Below are 14,878 nucleotides of genomic sequence, written 5' to 3'. Positions count from 1 at the left end.
CTGAACGTTGTCAGTCTGGACAATGGCAGTCTTTAATTCAACTCTCCATCCACATTTGAGGATCCTGAAGTGCACACAACTGACCAAGGTCAAACACACGTAGTTAGTCCCTAGGAGCTGGACTTTGTCGCCGGTGTGATGGTTTACCCTTGTGGCCAGCTTTATTGGGTTTTACATCACCATGGAAACACATCTGTGAGTGCATCTAGGAGAGTGTTTCTAGAACGTTTTAACTGAAGAAGGAAGGCCCATCCTGAAAGCGGGTGGTACTATGCCATGAGCCAGGGTCCCAAAATGAATAAATAGAAGTGGGCTATATACCAGCACTGATCTCTGCTTCCTGACTGATACAACTAGCTACCTTATGTTCCTGCTGCAGTGCCTTCCCTGTCATGATGGACAGCATCCCTCTGTCAACAGTAAACCAAAACAACCCTTCCCCTTTAAAGTTGCTTTTGTCAGATACTTTGTCACAACCACAAAGAAGTGACAAATATTCCCTAAGACTCTGCATTTCTACTCTGTAGGTCAATAGTCCCATTACTAATGTGCACATGACTTCCCTTAAACCAGAACAGCTAGGAAGCAAAGCCAGTATGCCATCCAGTCCTATCAACAGCACTCCCTGAATCCTGGTTTGCATCAGCATCTATCAGTCAGTGAAGTCATCAGAGCTCTATAAGAGGCAGAGAACTGACCCAGAGCCCTCTGCTGATACCAGGATCCTCCATAGTGATCCTGCAAAGCCACACATCCCCTGTGTGAGTTCTAGGTGAGGCTCAGCTCAGCATGTCTGTGATATGAAGGTTCCCCCAACTGATGCCTTCTCTTTTTCATTCCCTAAGTTTTCCTCCTATTCAGATCCTTTTCGTTGTCAGACTTGAACCCAGCTTTCCCAAGCCTCATCAGACTCCTTTCTTTATCCCCAGGAAAGGCCTACCTATCTTAGTAACTGATACACACTAACTTCTAAAAGTCGATTTTTCGAGGGATTGTTTGACCTAATTTTTGTTTTTTAGGAAATCGGGGAGATATTTCAAAAAAAAAAATACGTCATTCTAGACCATAAGAAAAGTGGTCAAAGATTGTAAAACAAAAACAAACAAACAAACAAACAAAAAAACCAAGATAGGCTTAGCGGGGTGAATGACAAATACTTTCTTAAAAGACAGGCTGTGTAGACATGAAACAACAACAACAAAATAATACTGTTTTTAAAACCAGGAGAAAAGGGCTCTGAGGAGCAAGGATGTGTGAAGTCTACCAACTCTAAACAAGACACTAGAAAGAACAGCATGTGTCTATTGCGCCTCAATCAAAAAGAACCACTAAAAGCCAGTGAAATCTGTCAGGAGTTAAACAGAATTGGCTATAAAGAATTTCCAAGAAGAAACCAGAAAAATATTGTGAGACGTTTCCTGAAGCTTTAAATGGAAAGTGTGCAGTTGGACAAGGTGGGCCAAGGAGTATCACTAGGCTCCAGCAGCTCTGTCAGGACAAAGTGGAATAAAGATAGACCCTGACCTATTCCTCCCAAAGAAGGTGGCACTCTGCTAACTCCCCCCTTGAATTCTGATGCCTCACTTGACCAGTGGAGGCCAGTGCCTGGAAGGAGTGATATTCCAGGACTCCCAAGACTAGGTCATAAGAAGCCTTGAGCCTTCCACCCAGGCTTCTTGGGATAGTTCTTTCTGAGCCCTGGGATGGCATATAAGAAGTTCGAGAACCCTGGAAAAGCTTCTGGAAGAATCACTGTCTATACTCTCCATTTAGAAGATACTTAACAACCTACATACATGGGACAGAAGCTACCTGGAGGTCATCAAACTATCTTCCAACTACATAGCATCTTAATGAAAAATGAGGAACATGAGGTTCACTCAGCTAAGCCCCACCCAGATCACTTAACCCTTACAGTCATGAAAACTATCATTGGGTTTGCTTTTATGCTTTAACAAGTTTATAAAAACATAGATAAATGCCATAAAGAGCAGCATGGATGCTCCAAAGAGTAGATGGATAAATGTCCAGATCGAATTTGTAGGAATTGGGATGAGAAACTGCTCATGTACTAAGGAACAGACTGGCGAAATCATGACTTGGGGCCAGGGTGTGGAGGGATAGCACAGAAAGACTGGACACAATGGACAGAACCTGGAAAAGTATCAAGTGAATTCAGAGTTGTTTCTCAGAGGTGAAATATCTCTTCACTGACAATACCCCATTTAGGAAAGTAAGTGTAGATCAGATGTGAGGACCAGAGGCTTTTGGAAGACCCCAAAGTGGGTGATTTCATTTCTTTCAAGAAGAAAAACTATCCCTAAGTCTAGACAAAAATGTAAAACAAAGGAAAATACAATAATAATACAATAATACAAAAGGATGTGCCAGAAAACTACAGTATATGAGAAAAGCTGCCCAGATCCAGAGGCCATATAGAGCCTGTATGAAAAGGAGAGTTTGGTAGAGTCTCTTTGGAAGTGCTCATGTATCAGTGGAAGAGAGAGAAGCAGGGACCCAGATCACTACGGAAACACAATGATGTAGTCCAAATAAATACTACTCAAGTCTGAACTCTTCAGAGGTCTGGAAAGATGGTTCTGAGAGCAGTGGCTAGCTCCAGAGGTAGTCCTCATGGTCCAAAGGTGCCAGGGATCTGCCCAAGAGTGGAAACCAGGAAGAAATCTTCCAGAGGATCCAGGAGAGCCAAGTCCAAAACAACCTTCTAGTGGGAAGTAGGGACAGCAACATCGTGATACAACATTATTTGTGTCTATGATTTTGCATATTTTTAATTTGACAGCTAAAATTTCTCAGCATAGTACTATGTAATTTTCCATAGACTATATGTATTGACATAAAAATAAAATCCCTGTATCACTCAGATATACTCATTGTTATTTAAATATCAAAACAGCTTAATATCACCATCCACTTAAATATATGTGAAAAATATTTCTTTGACATTTTTATAACTTCTCATCATTAAATTTATATCCCCACTGTACTTTCCTCTCAAAATTTTCCTTAATGTATTAAACTTAAATTTTAAGTTATATGATTGATCACCCCTGTGATACTTATCACTGATATTTGACATTTTATTTTATATACCTTTACTATAAGGTTCTAAATGTCACAGACAAAAAAACCCAAGCTCTTTACCATCAGAACAATTGGTAAACATGGAAAAAATTTAGTAACTATAAATTTTACAAACTAAAATTTTATTGTAAGCATATCTTGATGGAATAGGTATTTGAAATACATTATTATATATAATCAATAGAATTAGTCCAGCTGCTAGTAATTAATTTTATGATTTTAAGTGTTAAATAGATACCATATTTCTAGTATAAATACTTTGACAAAAAAGACTTTAATTGCTTTTTAAATAGTGCACATCAAATCTGAGAAAAATAAAAAACCAAGCCCATTGCATTCAGAATAATCTGCATCATTTAGGTCTTTGGCTCTTCTGTGGTACTTTTCTTTCCAGCTAATGTCACAGACTAGGGATGAACATGAAAAATGGCTTTGTACTTAAGTACATACTTAAAACAGCCATTTTAAAGACTTGATATACCCTACCACTCTTCTCTTCATTATGATCCAAGAACCATACACTACTCCAGAATGAAATAGATAGGAAAGATAAAATAACTAGAGATTCTCACAACTTCCCTACCCCCAATTATACATTCTACCATCTATCTGAATTCAGAAACCCCCACACTGGAGAAAACAGACAATTTATAATGCTCTTCTCAACACAAAAGTGTAAAATCCTTTGGAACTAATCGTGGTGGCCCAAGGGCTTTTTTGTTCCTGGATAAAGGCTTCTCCTTGACTTGATTCCCCAGCCCCAGGATTTTGGGGGCAGGGGATCTGGGATGTGTGATAAGCATATACCTTCCTCTAAGAAGTTACAGAAGTGCTAGCAAAACCCACATGCATTCCTGGGAAAGAAAAAATGAAAATTGAAGATCTACAAATAGTTTTACTTAAAATGCTGTAATGCTGTGCTAATACATGTCTTCTGGGACTCTGTCAGGAAACGGAGAAAAGCAGTGCATCTAACGTGGTTCAAAGATCAGCAGCTCAGGTCACCTAAAAGAGTCCTGCCAATGCAACCTGAGTGCTGGTAGCTCATCATACAGAGAGAGCAAAGCAAGAGGGTTACTCAGTATTGCAGTGCCAAAGAATGCACACCAGTGTACTTGCAAATTCCTGACTTTTCAAGATGGAGAAAAATGTCCAAATGTCCTTCTGTGAGAGAAGGGACAATTTTCTCCCATATATGGTAAATACGGTAGCATAATTAATCTTCAGTGGCTCGCTTCTCTTCGCAGGTATATGTTCATGCGTGCTTGTGACTATGGACAACTAAAATAAATACTCTGGCTGGCATCCTGCCCAGGCCTCATCCAAGACTGTATTCTCTTTTTTCTCAACTGTAATGTACATTTAAGGACTCTGGAAGCCCTGGGGATGGAATCTAAAGACTGTGCCTTCAGGACTAAGAACTGACCTATTTCCATCTTCTTGGTGTGGAAAGCAGTAGTGAGATAATGCTGGGTCTGAGGTACTAACTTTCTGGGCACTTCAGTTCAGTTTGGGATGAATCTGTACCAGTCACTTTCCTGAACACCCCCTCCCCCACCTCCATCCCCACCCCTCTGCCATTACTGTGGAGACAGCCTAGACTGTAGCCATGAAGGAAACCAGACTGTCTGTACTGGCTAACATTGGTACTCAATTGGACAGGCTCTAGAATCACATAGGAGAAACATACCTCTGGGCATGCCTGTGATTTCTAGATTAAGTCAACTGAGCTAAGAAAACTCATCTTAACTGTGAGCGGCACCATTCTATGGGCTGGGATCCCAGAATAAATACAAAGGAGACCGAGAGCTGAGCACTGGCATTTGTCATTCTGCATCCTCACTGCAGATGTGAGATGACCTCACTCCTCACTGCAGATGTGAGATGACCTCACTCCTCACTGCAGATGTGAGATGATCTCACTCCTTACTGCAGATGTGAGCTTACCTCACTCAAATCTCTACTGCCCTGACTTGAACTCAAGTGCAAACATAAAGTCAAAACAAACTTCTTCCCTCCAATTGCTCCTAACAGATTTCTTGGTGCAATGAGTAATGAATACATCCCTTACAAACAAACTGGAAGAAACCCCCCCTGTCTGGGATAAGCAATAGAAGTGAAGTTTGTTATCCATTTGCTTTGTTCTCCTAGGGAGCTAGAAGATAAGATAGAAGAAACGTCTGGAAATGCTACTTCTCTGGCAAGTGTACTTGGGCTGTCTCTGCCTTGCTATTTAATCTCACGGCAGCCTTGTTTTACCTGCTCTGGACAACACGCTGAGCAAAATCTGAAAGTTGCAAACAGAATTAGAAGGAAATGTTAGGCCGATTGTCAGGAAATCTATAGATGATTTCATGGTCATGACATCATGAACTGCCTCTCAGGCACCTAGAAGCAGACTGATTGCTGACAATGGACTCACTAAGAAGTTGGGTTATCCTTTGGGGCCGTGGCTTCAGGAAGATGAAGGATGCCCCACAGACAGCTGGCTTCCCTCTGCTCCATCTCCCACCAGCCTGAACAATACCCTCCTTACCAAGTAGTTAAAATAATATCAGTACACAATTATGAAATTGGGACACTTCTGTAGCAAAAAATTACTGTGTTCTTTTAAGGCAGAGCATACTTACAGTCAATATACAATCCAGAAAGTGTTGCCAAGTACCTTGTGTCATTTCATCTATCCCAACCCACCCCACTGTAGTAGCAAGGAAAGCTAGGGTTAGAAAGATTAAGAGACTTGCCCAAATATGCAAAATGACTTAGTAGAAGTCAGGATTTAAACTCTTGGTTCCAAACCATACGCCTCGTCTACTACCTCCACCCTATGATGCCCACATTCATAGACTTGCAACCTGTTGAGAGAGAAGGACATTCAGCTCAATTTCAGTTTACTGTCTCTGTCCTCCAGTCATTGCTGGCCCACCTTAGCCATGGGGCTTTCCTGGGACAGCCCTTCCCATTGCTGGGAAGCCCCACTGCTCCACATGCTATATCCTGGAGGTTATATCCAATGACCCTCGTACACTTCTCTTGTATACTCCAAAGCATTTTGTTGGATTTTAATGTCCCTTTCTAGATTGAGCATCTCCTGAACCCTCCAAATTAAAAAACAAAACAAAACAGAAAACAAAAAACCAAAACAAAACCCTCCATCCCTTTGCTCTTGGAGCTTCCTCTGAGTGTACGTGATGAATAATTGTCATTGCTAACTTGACTAGATTTGGAATCACCTAGGAGATACACTTCTAAGCATGCCTGTGAGGATGTTTTCAGGAGGCTTTAACAAAGATGGAAGGCCTACTCTGACTGTGGGCGGTACCATTCAGCATGCTGGAATCCCAGGATGAATAGAAAGGGAGGAAGGAAGAGGTCTACTGAGGATTGGCAGTCTCTGCTCTCTACTTCCCTCTTCTCGGATGTGAGGTGTTCCTGCCGCTGTGAACTCTACCATGACTTCCTGTCACATGGACTGGTCCTCTCTCAAACCATAAGGTTTTAAGTCTTCTTCAGACTTCAATATTTCTGTTCGTCATTCACTAGATTTTCTTCCTAACATGGACAGACATGTTTTAATGCTTCAGTTTGTGTCATGAACCCTAAAGGGAACACTCTTGCTCCTCTGTGTCACTGATAACACTTGTTCACTAGGAATGCCAATCTCAGAGCACCCGTGCCTGAGAGCCCCGATGTCCTTAGGGTCCCAAAGCACAAATGCAACCTTGAGACCCTCCTTTCCATTTGTCTCTGATTCTAAGGATAGGAAGTCTTTGAGGACCCTCCTGTGACTGAGATAGGAATACTTAGGACCAGCTGCACTGTCTCAGAAGTAGGAACAGGGGCTGAGGGAGGACTTGCAGGAGAATCAGGCCATAAGAGCTGGGCCCTGTGCAAAATGGGATGCACCCAGGAAAGGATGAGAAGAATCTCTGAGCTCATCAGAGAAGCCGATTTTGGAGAAAATCAGACTTTTATTATTTATGGGAAGCTTTTATTTGGTGGTGGGAAAGAATGGTAAGTATGTGACACAGTATTCCTGAACTATAAATAACATGTAAATAGCTCTTATAATGAAAACCTTATGGAGCCTGCTGTATTGGGAGGCATCAAGAATAAAAAAGTCAGGAGAGGGAAATAATGTGTGTTTAACCCAGCCTGTCCACCTGCTCTTTACTTCTTCTTACTTTCATTCCTGGGTAAGTGTCACCTCTCAGATCACACAGTGGGTGGGGAGGAGAGACGTTAAGGACCTCGATGTAGACTCTGTTGTGGACCAGTTTATGGTACATCTGTTGTCAGACATCAGACTGCACCACACCCTCTTTCTGGAGTCAAGTATGAGCCTGCCTAGAAGCAGAGGATGACCTTTCTAGTGTTCTCTGTGGCCAGGACTTCAAAAATTGGCTTATCCCCTGACAGTAGCATATGTTCTTCAAGATCAGCAGGACCCCTGTGTGCACTGCGAATAGAAGCTCAACAGAGAAGATTCAGGGAACTGAGAACAGTGATGAAAGATACTCCAGGCTCTGCCACCACCTTGCCCTGTGACTCTGGCTAGATCTCTCTCCTCTCTGAACTCTAGTTCTCACATCTGGAAACTCTGACTGAATCTTGACAGTCTCCACGTAGATGCTGAAGAGGGTTCTTCTCAAGAAAGGCCACTTCACATTTTCTCCCAGTCTGGCTGAATCACTCGGTGTCCCCTCCCTCCATGCTGATCCCACAGTGTCCTCTGTCTCCCAGTGCACACTGACCTGCACTTCCCGTGTGAGGGCCAGCTCCAGTAGCTGACCAAAGTGCTCGCCCAGCAGGCTCAGGGTCTCACTCACGCAGGCCTTCATTGACTTCAGAACATGCTCATTTTCCACCTGGAGGCACCTGGGAGGGAGATCCAGAGGGTGAGCCACCAGAAACTGTGCTCGGTTGGACCATGTCTGTAACTAGGGCAAACCTGGCTTGCTCAAAGCATGCTGTGTGGGAAGAACAGACTAGAGGGAAGACACTGGTCCCAAGAGAATCAGGGATAGAATCTGCCAGCCTGATTGTTCCCTGGCCTTTTGGTACATAGAGAAGTGCTAGACTTGTCACATTGTCCTGTTATTGGAAAGTACAATCACTAGAGAGTGGCAAAGTCAGTGGGTTCTCCCTGGGATAGTGGGTTATCAATAAGGTCAAGTAATCTGGTCTCAGTGGTGCCTGGGGTGGAGGGGCAGTTACCTTTGGAGAAGGTAGTGCTCTCTCTATAGAGCTTGTAAGAACTGCTGCCCATGCATAAACAAGACTCAAACAATAGCAATACCAATGGACACGTTAATATGGAAAAGGTAAAGTTTGATGATCCTGCCTCAGGCAAAGACCCACACACAATGACTGACTATGAGAGAAGAGTTAGCCTTGCTTCTTATTGGCTGGTCAATCCAAAGTGGTCAGCCTTGAAACTATATACACTCACCATCAAAATAGAAAAAATAGATTCGGAAAGTTGTGTGTGTGTGTGTGTGTGTGTGTGTGTGTGTGTGTGTATCATATGTATACATATATACACAGCTATGTATGTATATAATAATAAAATGATCAAAAGAAAAAGAACTACTAGTTGACACTGGGGGCATGAGAGGGCATTGAGGGAGAAAAGTAATATGGTTCTATTTCAGTTTAAAGCTTATTTTTAACAAGAAAAACAAAGAATTGCTGCCACAATATGAAAAAAATAAAGCTGCTTCCAAAGTTTTTCTTCACAGACAAGAAAAGCAGAGAGGATTAGCTGAAGTCCATCCCATGATCCGAGAATACTCTACCCAGAAAGGAAAAAGACTCTCTGGCTTCCCACAGATAACAGATTCCAGGTTTGAGGCATGAAGGGTGAAGGAACACGTCAGCTCACACTCAGGATATATGTCAATATGAGACTGGGTGTGTATGTGTGCATCTGAGTGTGAGCTCATGGATGTTTATGCTGTGAGAAAGTGGGGAGGGGCTGTGGGTGGATTTTTGTGGTGATATGAGTGTGTGTTTATGTGGCTGTGTGAGAGAGAGAGGGTGTCTATGAAGAGCTCTGTCTCTGTGCATGTGTGGATGTGTGAGTTCAGCTTTCACCTTACCTGGCTCTTGCCTTCAGATTGTAGTCCAAACCTGAAGGAAACCTTTCCCCATTATTGGCTTACCTCAAACAACTTTCCTCAAACACCTAAGGCTCTCTTGTACCTTTCCCTAGCCTCTGATCATGTGACAAAAACCTCGTGGGTATCTTTCATTATTTCATTTTACTTTTTGGTTTTATTAGACAGTCCTTGCTGGCCTGGAACTCTTTATTCAAACTATGCTGGACTTGTAACGATCCTCCTGCCTCTGCCTTCTAAGTGCTGCAATTACAGACATGCATCACTAATACTGACTTCAAGATAAACTTTTGAGGTTCCTGAGAATGCCCGGATAAAGAAACTCCAGCCTATCACCACCTAGTGCAACCACTGACACCTAGAGAAGAGACTAGTCCATTCCAGAGCCAGAAGGTTGGCTGGCCAAGCAGAGAGCACAGGGTGCACTTACCTCTCCGTGACCGCAGAGAGCTCAGAGCATTTCTCCATGAGCAGCTTCTCCGCCTGTAGTAAAAAATGATCAGCGTGATTCCACTGAGGACCGGCTGCTGCACACCTGGGCACTCTGGGGCATGAAGGTGGAGGGGAAGACAGCCACAAAAATGAGAGCACATGGGTAGGTAGCCAAGGAGGTCAAGGTCAACTGCTTTGAGAGACTGAGAAAAGCTGGCATGCAATTAGTTATACTGAGGGATCTGGGAAGCCTCAGGAAGAAGAGCTATTTAAGCTGTGTTTAATGATTAGACACTCACTGCCTGCACAACAAAGGAAGGAAAAGTTTAAGGTGAGAGATGAGAAGAAGAAAGAGAGAAAAATCACGATGAGGAGGGCAGATGTTCAGTGGTTCACTTTTGAGCTGGGAAGATTCTAATGCACTCTGGAATCAGGAAAGCTGGATCCGAACCTTCCTTTCATCAGCCTCTGCTTAGCTTGGGGCAAACGGCTCAGCCTCAAGGGTCTATCTCCTCAGCCATGATACTGTAATACTAATCTGTTCAGCCAGCTGCTTGGCATGTTTTACATGTTATTTATTTTGCAGTCATCATCCCTGAATAAATGCTGCTACACTTACCCATAAGCACTAAGACATAGAGGAGTCAAGTAACTTGCCAAAGTGTCACAGTGTAGATGGACAATTGAAGCCAGGCTGTCTGTACTCTGTTTTATACACACACACACACACACACACACACACACACACACACACACTTACCCACTACACTATCAGGCTGCTTACAGTGGGTGTACAGGTTAAATGAGATATTTATTTAAAAAAAGGAAATGCCCACTACAATGCCTTGCACATGTATATATTCATTAAATGTCCTCCCCAGCCTTCTCTACTTTGTTATAAGACAAGGGAGGCTACTGGCCAGGAAAGGTTCAGAGTCCAGAATTCAGGAAGGCATTCCCACACCCAGCACCTACTAGCACTATCCCAGCATGGCTGACCTGGCCCATTTCCTGTGAGGCTGTCCTGCTGATGGTGCTGTACTCGCTGACCATGGAGCGTGCATGGCACGTCAGACGCACACTCATGCTGTGCACACGGGCCCAGCGGTCCTGGGCCAGCTTCTGCCCGATCCTTCGAAGCTCGGTGCTGATGACCCAGCCCCGTTTCAAGAGCAGCTGTAGAGGATCTCCTGGACCAGGACCACCTGCTAGGATAAGGTCACCTTGCGTGTCTTCCTCCAGGCTGATGGGCTTTGCCTGCAAGACGCACATGCACTCACACTCGGTCATGAGCTTCAGATCCTCCATCCAGCGCTGAACCGAGTCTACCTGCATGAAGTGTAGCCTGCAACCAGGGAACAGTGGCAGAGTGATTGCCGGCACCCCACCTTTTCCAGACAGTTCCCACCCCAGGCCACCAATGTTCACAGAGCATCTAGTTTAAACTCAGCATTATCTTTCCAATCCTCTCCATTATTTCTCATGATCACCATCGAACAACTAATAAGATGGAGGCACAATGCTTTGAGGGCAGGTGACCAGACCGATGAATGGCATGACTCCTGACAGAAGGTATCAAATAAAAGTGGCATAAAGAGAACTGTAGCAGACCTACATGGGCATACTGTGTGTATTTTCTTAAAATAATGCCTTCCAGAAAATTGGTAGCAATGAAAACAGTTTTCAAAAGAAGGGAGGAAAAAAAAGCAATATACAGAGTACAAACAAAAAAAGAAGATAACGACACACAAATAATAATCTAGAGAAAATATATGTTCAAGGGAAAGGTAGAAAGCCTAAGGGTTTTTTGGGGACGATGGCATCAAAGCCTTTCCCTTCTGTCTTTCAACTTTCCTCTAACTTCCAGTTTGTCTATAGTGCAAATATAAGCTTATAATGAACAGAGTAACTCCATTTACTCAGTGATTTCAGACATTAATGAGACACTGAACACATTATGAGTTCAGTGTACTTAGTATCATGTATGTGTCAGTATTGTGGGGAAGCTGACACTGGGTTTCCACTGGCAAGGAGCTACTTGGCATCTTAAAGAAAGAAGATGTGTGAGGAATGAGGAGATGAAGGAGCCCCCACAATCATCTTCCAGCATGACAGGACAGCTGGTTACAACCTTAATCTGCCATGTATGAACTACGAATAAGCTGGGCACCACCGGGACTCATGGCTAACTGCTCTACTGTGAATGCAAATGTGACTACTGCCCACTTCATGCCTCTGCTGCGATGCCTACCCAATGAACCGAACCCTCTCAAATCATAAGCCAAAATAAACTCTTCCACATGTTACTTTTCTCAGGTATTTGGTCACAGCAATTATTTGGATGTACCTAATGCATCTCCCAGGCAGAAAGACAAAGCTTTGGCACTAAGCTGTATTAATCCAGTTCCCTCCCTGTGCTGACAAATGAAGCACAGAGTCATAGCAACTGGAGCTGCTGTCCGCACACGATGCTGATGATGGAACTTAGGCTGTTGAGGAGAAACTCCAGGATCACTAGGGTCCAAGCGTCATTTCTGATGCCTGTTAGCTACAGAACTCCTTCTGAAATGAGAACTCGTGAGAATCTCTAAGCAGATTTTAATCAGCAACCTCCCAGCGAGTGAAGGTCCTCTGGGGATTGAGAGCAGGATGAGGCAGACCTTTCAGACAAAGATAAGGAAAGGCTCTCAGAGCTGTAGAGCAGGGTACTGTTGTTGGGACACATGGGGGCAGAGGAGGCATGCTTGAGATAGGCCAGGGCCAGTTTTCCGTATACGCCTTGAGAATGAGCGTGAGCAAGAACACTGGATTTTCTGAGTGGAGACACACTCACCCCTGGCCAGCCAGGGTGTGCTAGCCATCTCTCTGTGACTGCGACAAAGCACTCCAGGTGATTTATAAGGAGGCAAGAACTGGTTCTGTTGATGAATTCAGAGCTTTCAGCCCATGGTTACTTTGTTCCATAGCTTTGATGACTGTGGTGAGGTATATAAGTTCTTTCAAGGCCCATGCCACCAGCAATCTCACTAAGGCCCTGCCTCTTGCTCCTCTTCTCAACAGCACAACCGGCTGGAAGCAAAGTGATCAACAAAGGGACCTTTGGAGAACTTATAGAAACCAAATCATAACAAGTATCAGGGCTCCCAGTGCAGCCTCCAAGGGGGAGCCAGGAAGGAGAGGAGATTAGAGCCATGAATGTTGCAGGCCTAGACCCATCATGGAAAGCCTATAGACCCAATGCTTGAGCAAAGTCCTCACTTCCGACCCGCACAGGAGGCACACTCAGTCCTTGCTATTTAAAATCTATAAGGATGAGAAAGACAGTGAGATTTTAGAAGCCGTGCAAATTAAAGTCTCAATCGATTGCTCATTCTTCCGCCAAACGTAGATTGACAAAATTATTGATTTCTCTGGCGTATGCGTGTTTGTGCCTGTGTGTGTCTGTGGTTATGAATTCATCTAAGTTGCCCTCCTGTGTCTATGTGTGGGTTTATCTCCCAACCTGCACAAGTGCTGAGATGTGTGTGTGTGTGTGTGTGTGTGTGTGTGTGTGTCTGTGTATGTTTGTATGTGTGTGTCTTTACCAGTCTCCAGTCTCATGTCACATGAACTTTATTTAAAATAAAGGAGGTGGAGCTTGAGCATGGGCTCAGTGACTCAGTTCCAAAGAAAATACTAGAGAAGGAAAGAGACAAGTGATTCTGTGGTGAAGACTGACACCATATGACCTGGTGACCATGGTCAGCAACATGAATGTTAGATCCTGTTGATAGCCCACATCCTGTATGTTAAGGGGAACACATCAGCACTGTGGGATTCTTTCTTTAAAATACATGACTTAATCTCATGATGAAAAAGAATCAGACAAATACTAATTATGGGTTTGTGCTGCCTAGTTTTATGTCATCTTGACACAGCTAAAGTGCTTTTAGAACAGAGGCACTCAGTTGAGAAAACGCTCCCCTTAGATTGGAATTTGGGGAACCTGTGGTGCATTTTCTTGATTGCTGGTGTGGTAGAGCTCAGCCCACTGTGGGTGGTACTACTTCAGGGTAGGTGGTCCAGAGGGTAAAAAACAAAACAACATCTGAACAAGCAATGAGGAACAAGCCAGTAAGCAACCCTCCTCTATGGCCTCTGCTTCAGCTCCTGCCTTCCGATTCCTGTGTCAAGTTTCTCTGGACTCTCTTTAATGATGCAATATGAAAGTGTGAGCTAAAAGAAATCCTTTTCTCCCAAATTGCTTTTTTTTCCCCAAGACAGGGTTTCTCTGTGTAGCCCTGGCTATCCTAGAACACACTCTGTAGACCAGGTTGGCCTCAAACTCGGAAATCCACCTGCCTCTGCTTCCCAAGTGCTGGGATTAGAAGCATACACCACCACTGCCCAGCTGGTGGTGGTGTTTTGCCATAGCAAAAGAAACCCTAGCTAAGATGGGATCACACTACAAAACAATGTGGCTCTGCTCCTTAAAACTGTCAAAGTCCAAAGTTTGGAGCAGAAACTGAATGAAAGACCATCCAGTGACTGTCCTACCTGAGGATCCATTCCATATCCAGTTACCAAACCCAGACATTATTGTGCCAACAAGTACTTGCTGACAGGAGCCTGATATAGCTGTCTCCTGAAAGGCTCTACCAGTGCTTGACAAATAAGAAGTGGATGCTCACAGCCATCCATTGTCCTGAGCATAGGGTCTCCAATGAAGGATCTAGAGAGAGGACCCAAGGAGCTGAAAGGGTTTGTAGCCCCATAGGAGGAAGAACAATATGAACCAACCAGTACCCCAAGAGCTCCCTGGGACTAAACCACCAACCAAAGAGTACACAAGGAGGGACTCATGCCTCCAGTTGCATATGTAGCAGAGGATGGCCTTGTGGGACATCAATGACAGGAGAGGCCCTTGGTCTTGTGAAGGCTTGATGCCCCAGTGTTGGGGAATCCCAGGATAGGGGAGCGAGAGTGGGTGGGCTAGTGAGCAGGAGTAAGGGGGATGGGATAGGGGGGGTTTCAGAGAGTAAATGGGGAAAGGGGATAAAATTTGAAATGTAAATAAAGAAAATATCTAATTAAAAACATGACAACTTCAAAAAAAAAAACTGTCAAAGAAAAATGGGAGGAACCTTCATAGGCCAGATGAGACCTAGGAGATACGCTGAGTACACGGAGATGATGTTCTGGAAAGAATTCTGAAGCAGAACAGTGGCATGTGTGGGCAAACT

General features: G+C 43.9%; 1 protein-coding gene across 7 annotated transcripts in view; it reads right to left on the bottom strand.

Moving 5' to 3' along the window:
* Window positions 1–14,878, bottom strand: part of Insc (INSC spindle orientation adaptor protein) — a 106,693-nt gene that overhangs the window by 48,428 nt on the left and 43,387 nt on the right. For all 7 annotated transcript variants that reach the window (XM_006507662.4, XM_006507659.4, XM_030242501.1 and 4 more), the window contains exons 3-5: window positions 10,656–11,001; window positions 9,655–9,707; window positions 7,860–7,983 (exon numbers count right to left, since the gene is read on the bottom strand). In XM_006507662.4, coding sequence (XP_006507725.1) covers window positions 7,860–7,983; window positions 9,655–9,707; window positions 10,656–11,001 — 523 coding nt within the window. The remainder of the gene's footprint in view (window positions 1–7,859; window positions 7,984–9,654; window positions 9,708–10,655; window positions 11,002–14,878) is intronic.

The sequence above is a fragment of the Mus musculus genome, chromosome 7 (genome assembly GCF_000001635.26).
Source record: "Mus musculus strain C57BL/6J chromosome 7, GRCm38.p6 C57BL/6J".
In the NCBI taxonomy this organism is placed as follows: domain Eukaryota; kingdom Metazoa; phylum Chordata; class Mammalia; order Rodentia; family Muridae; genus Mus; species Mus musculus.
This window is presented reverse-complemented; position numbering and strand designations above follow the sequence as displayed.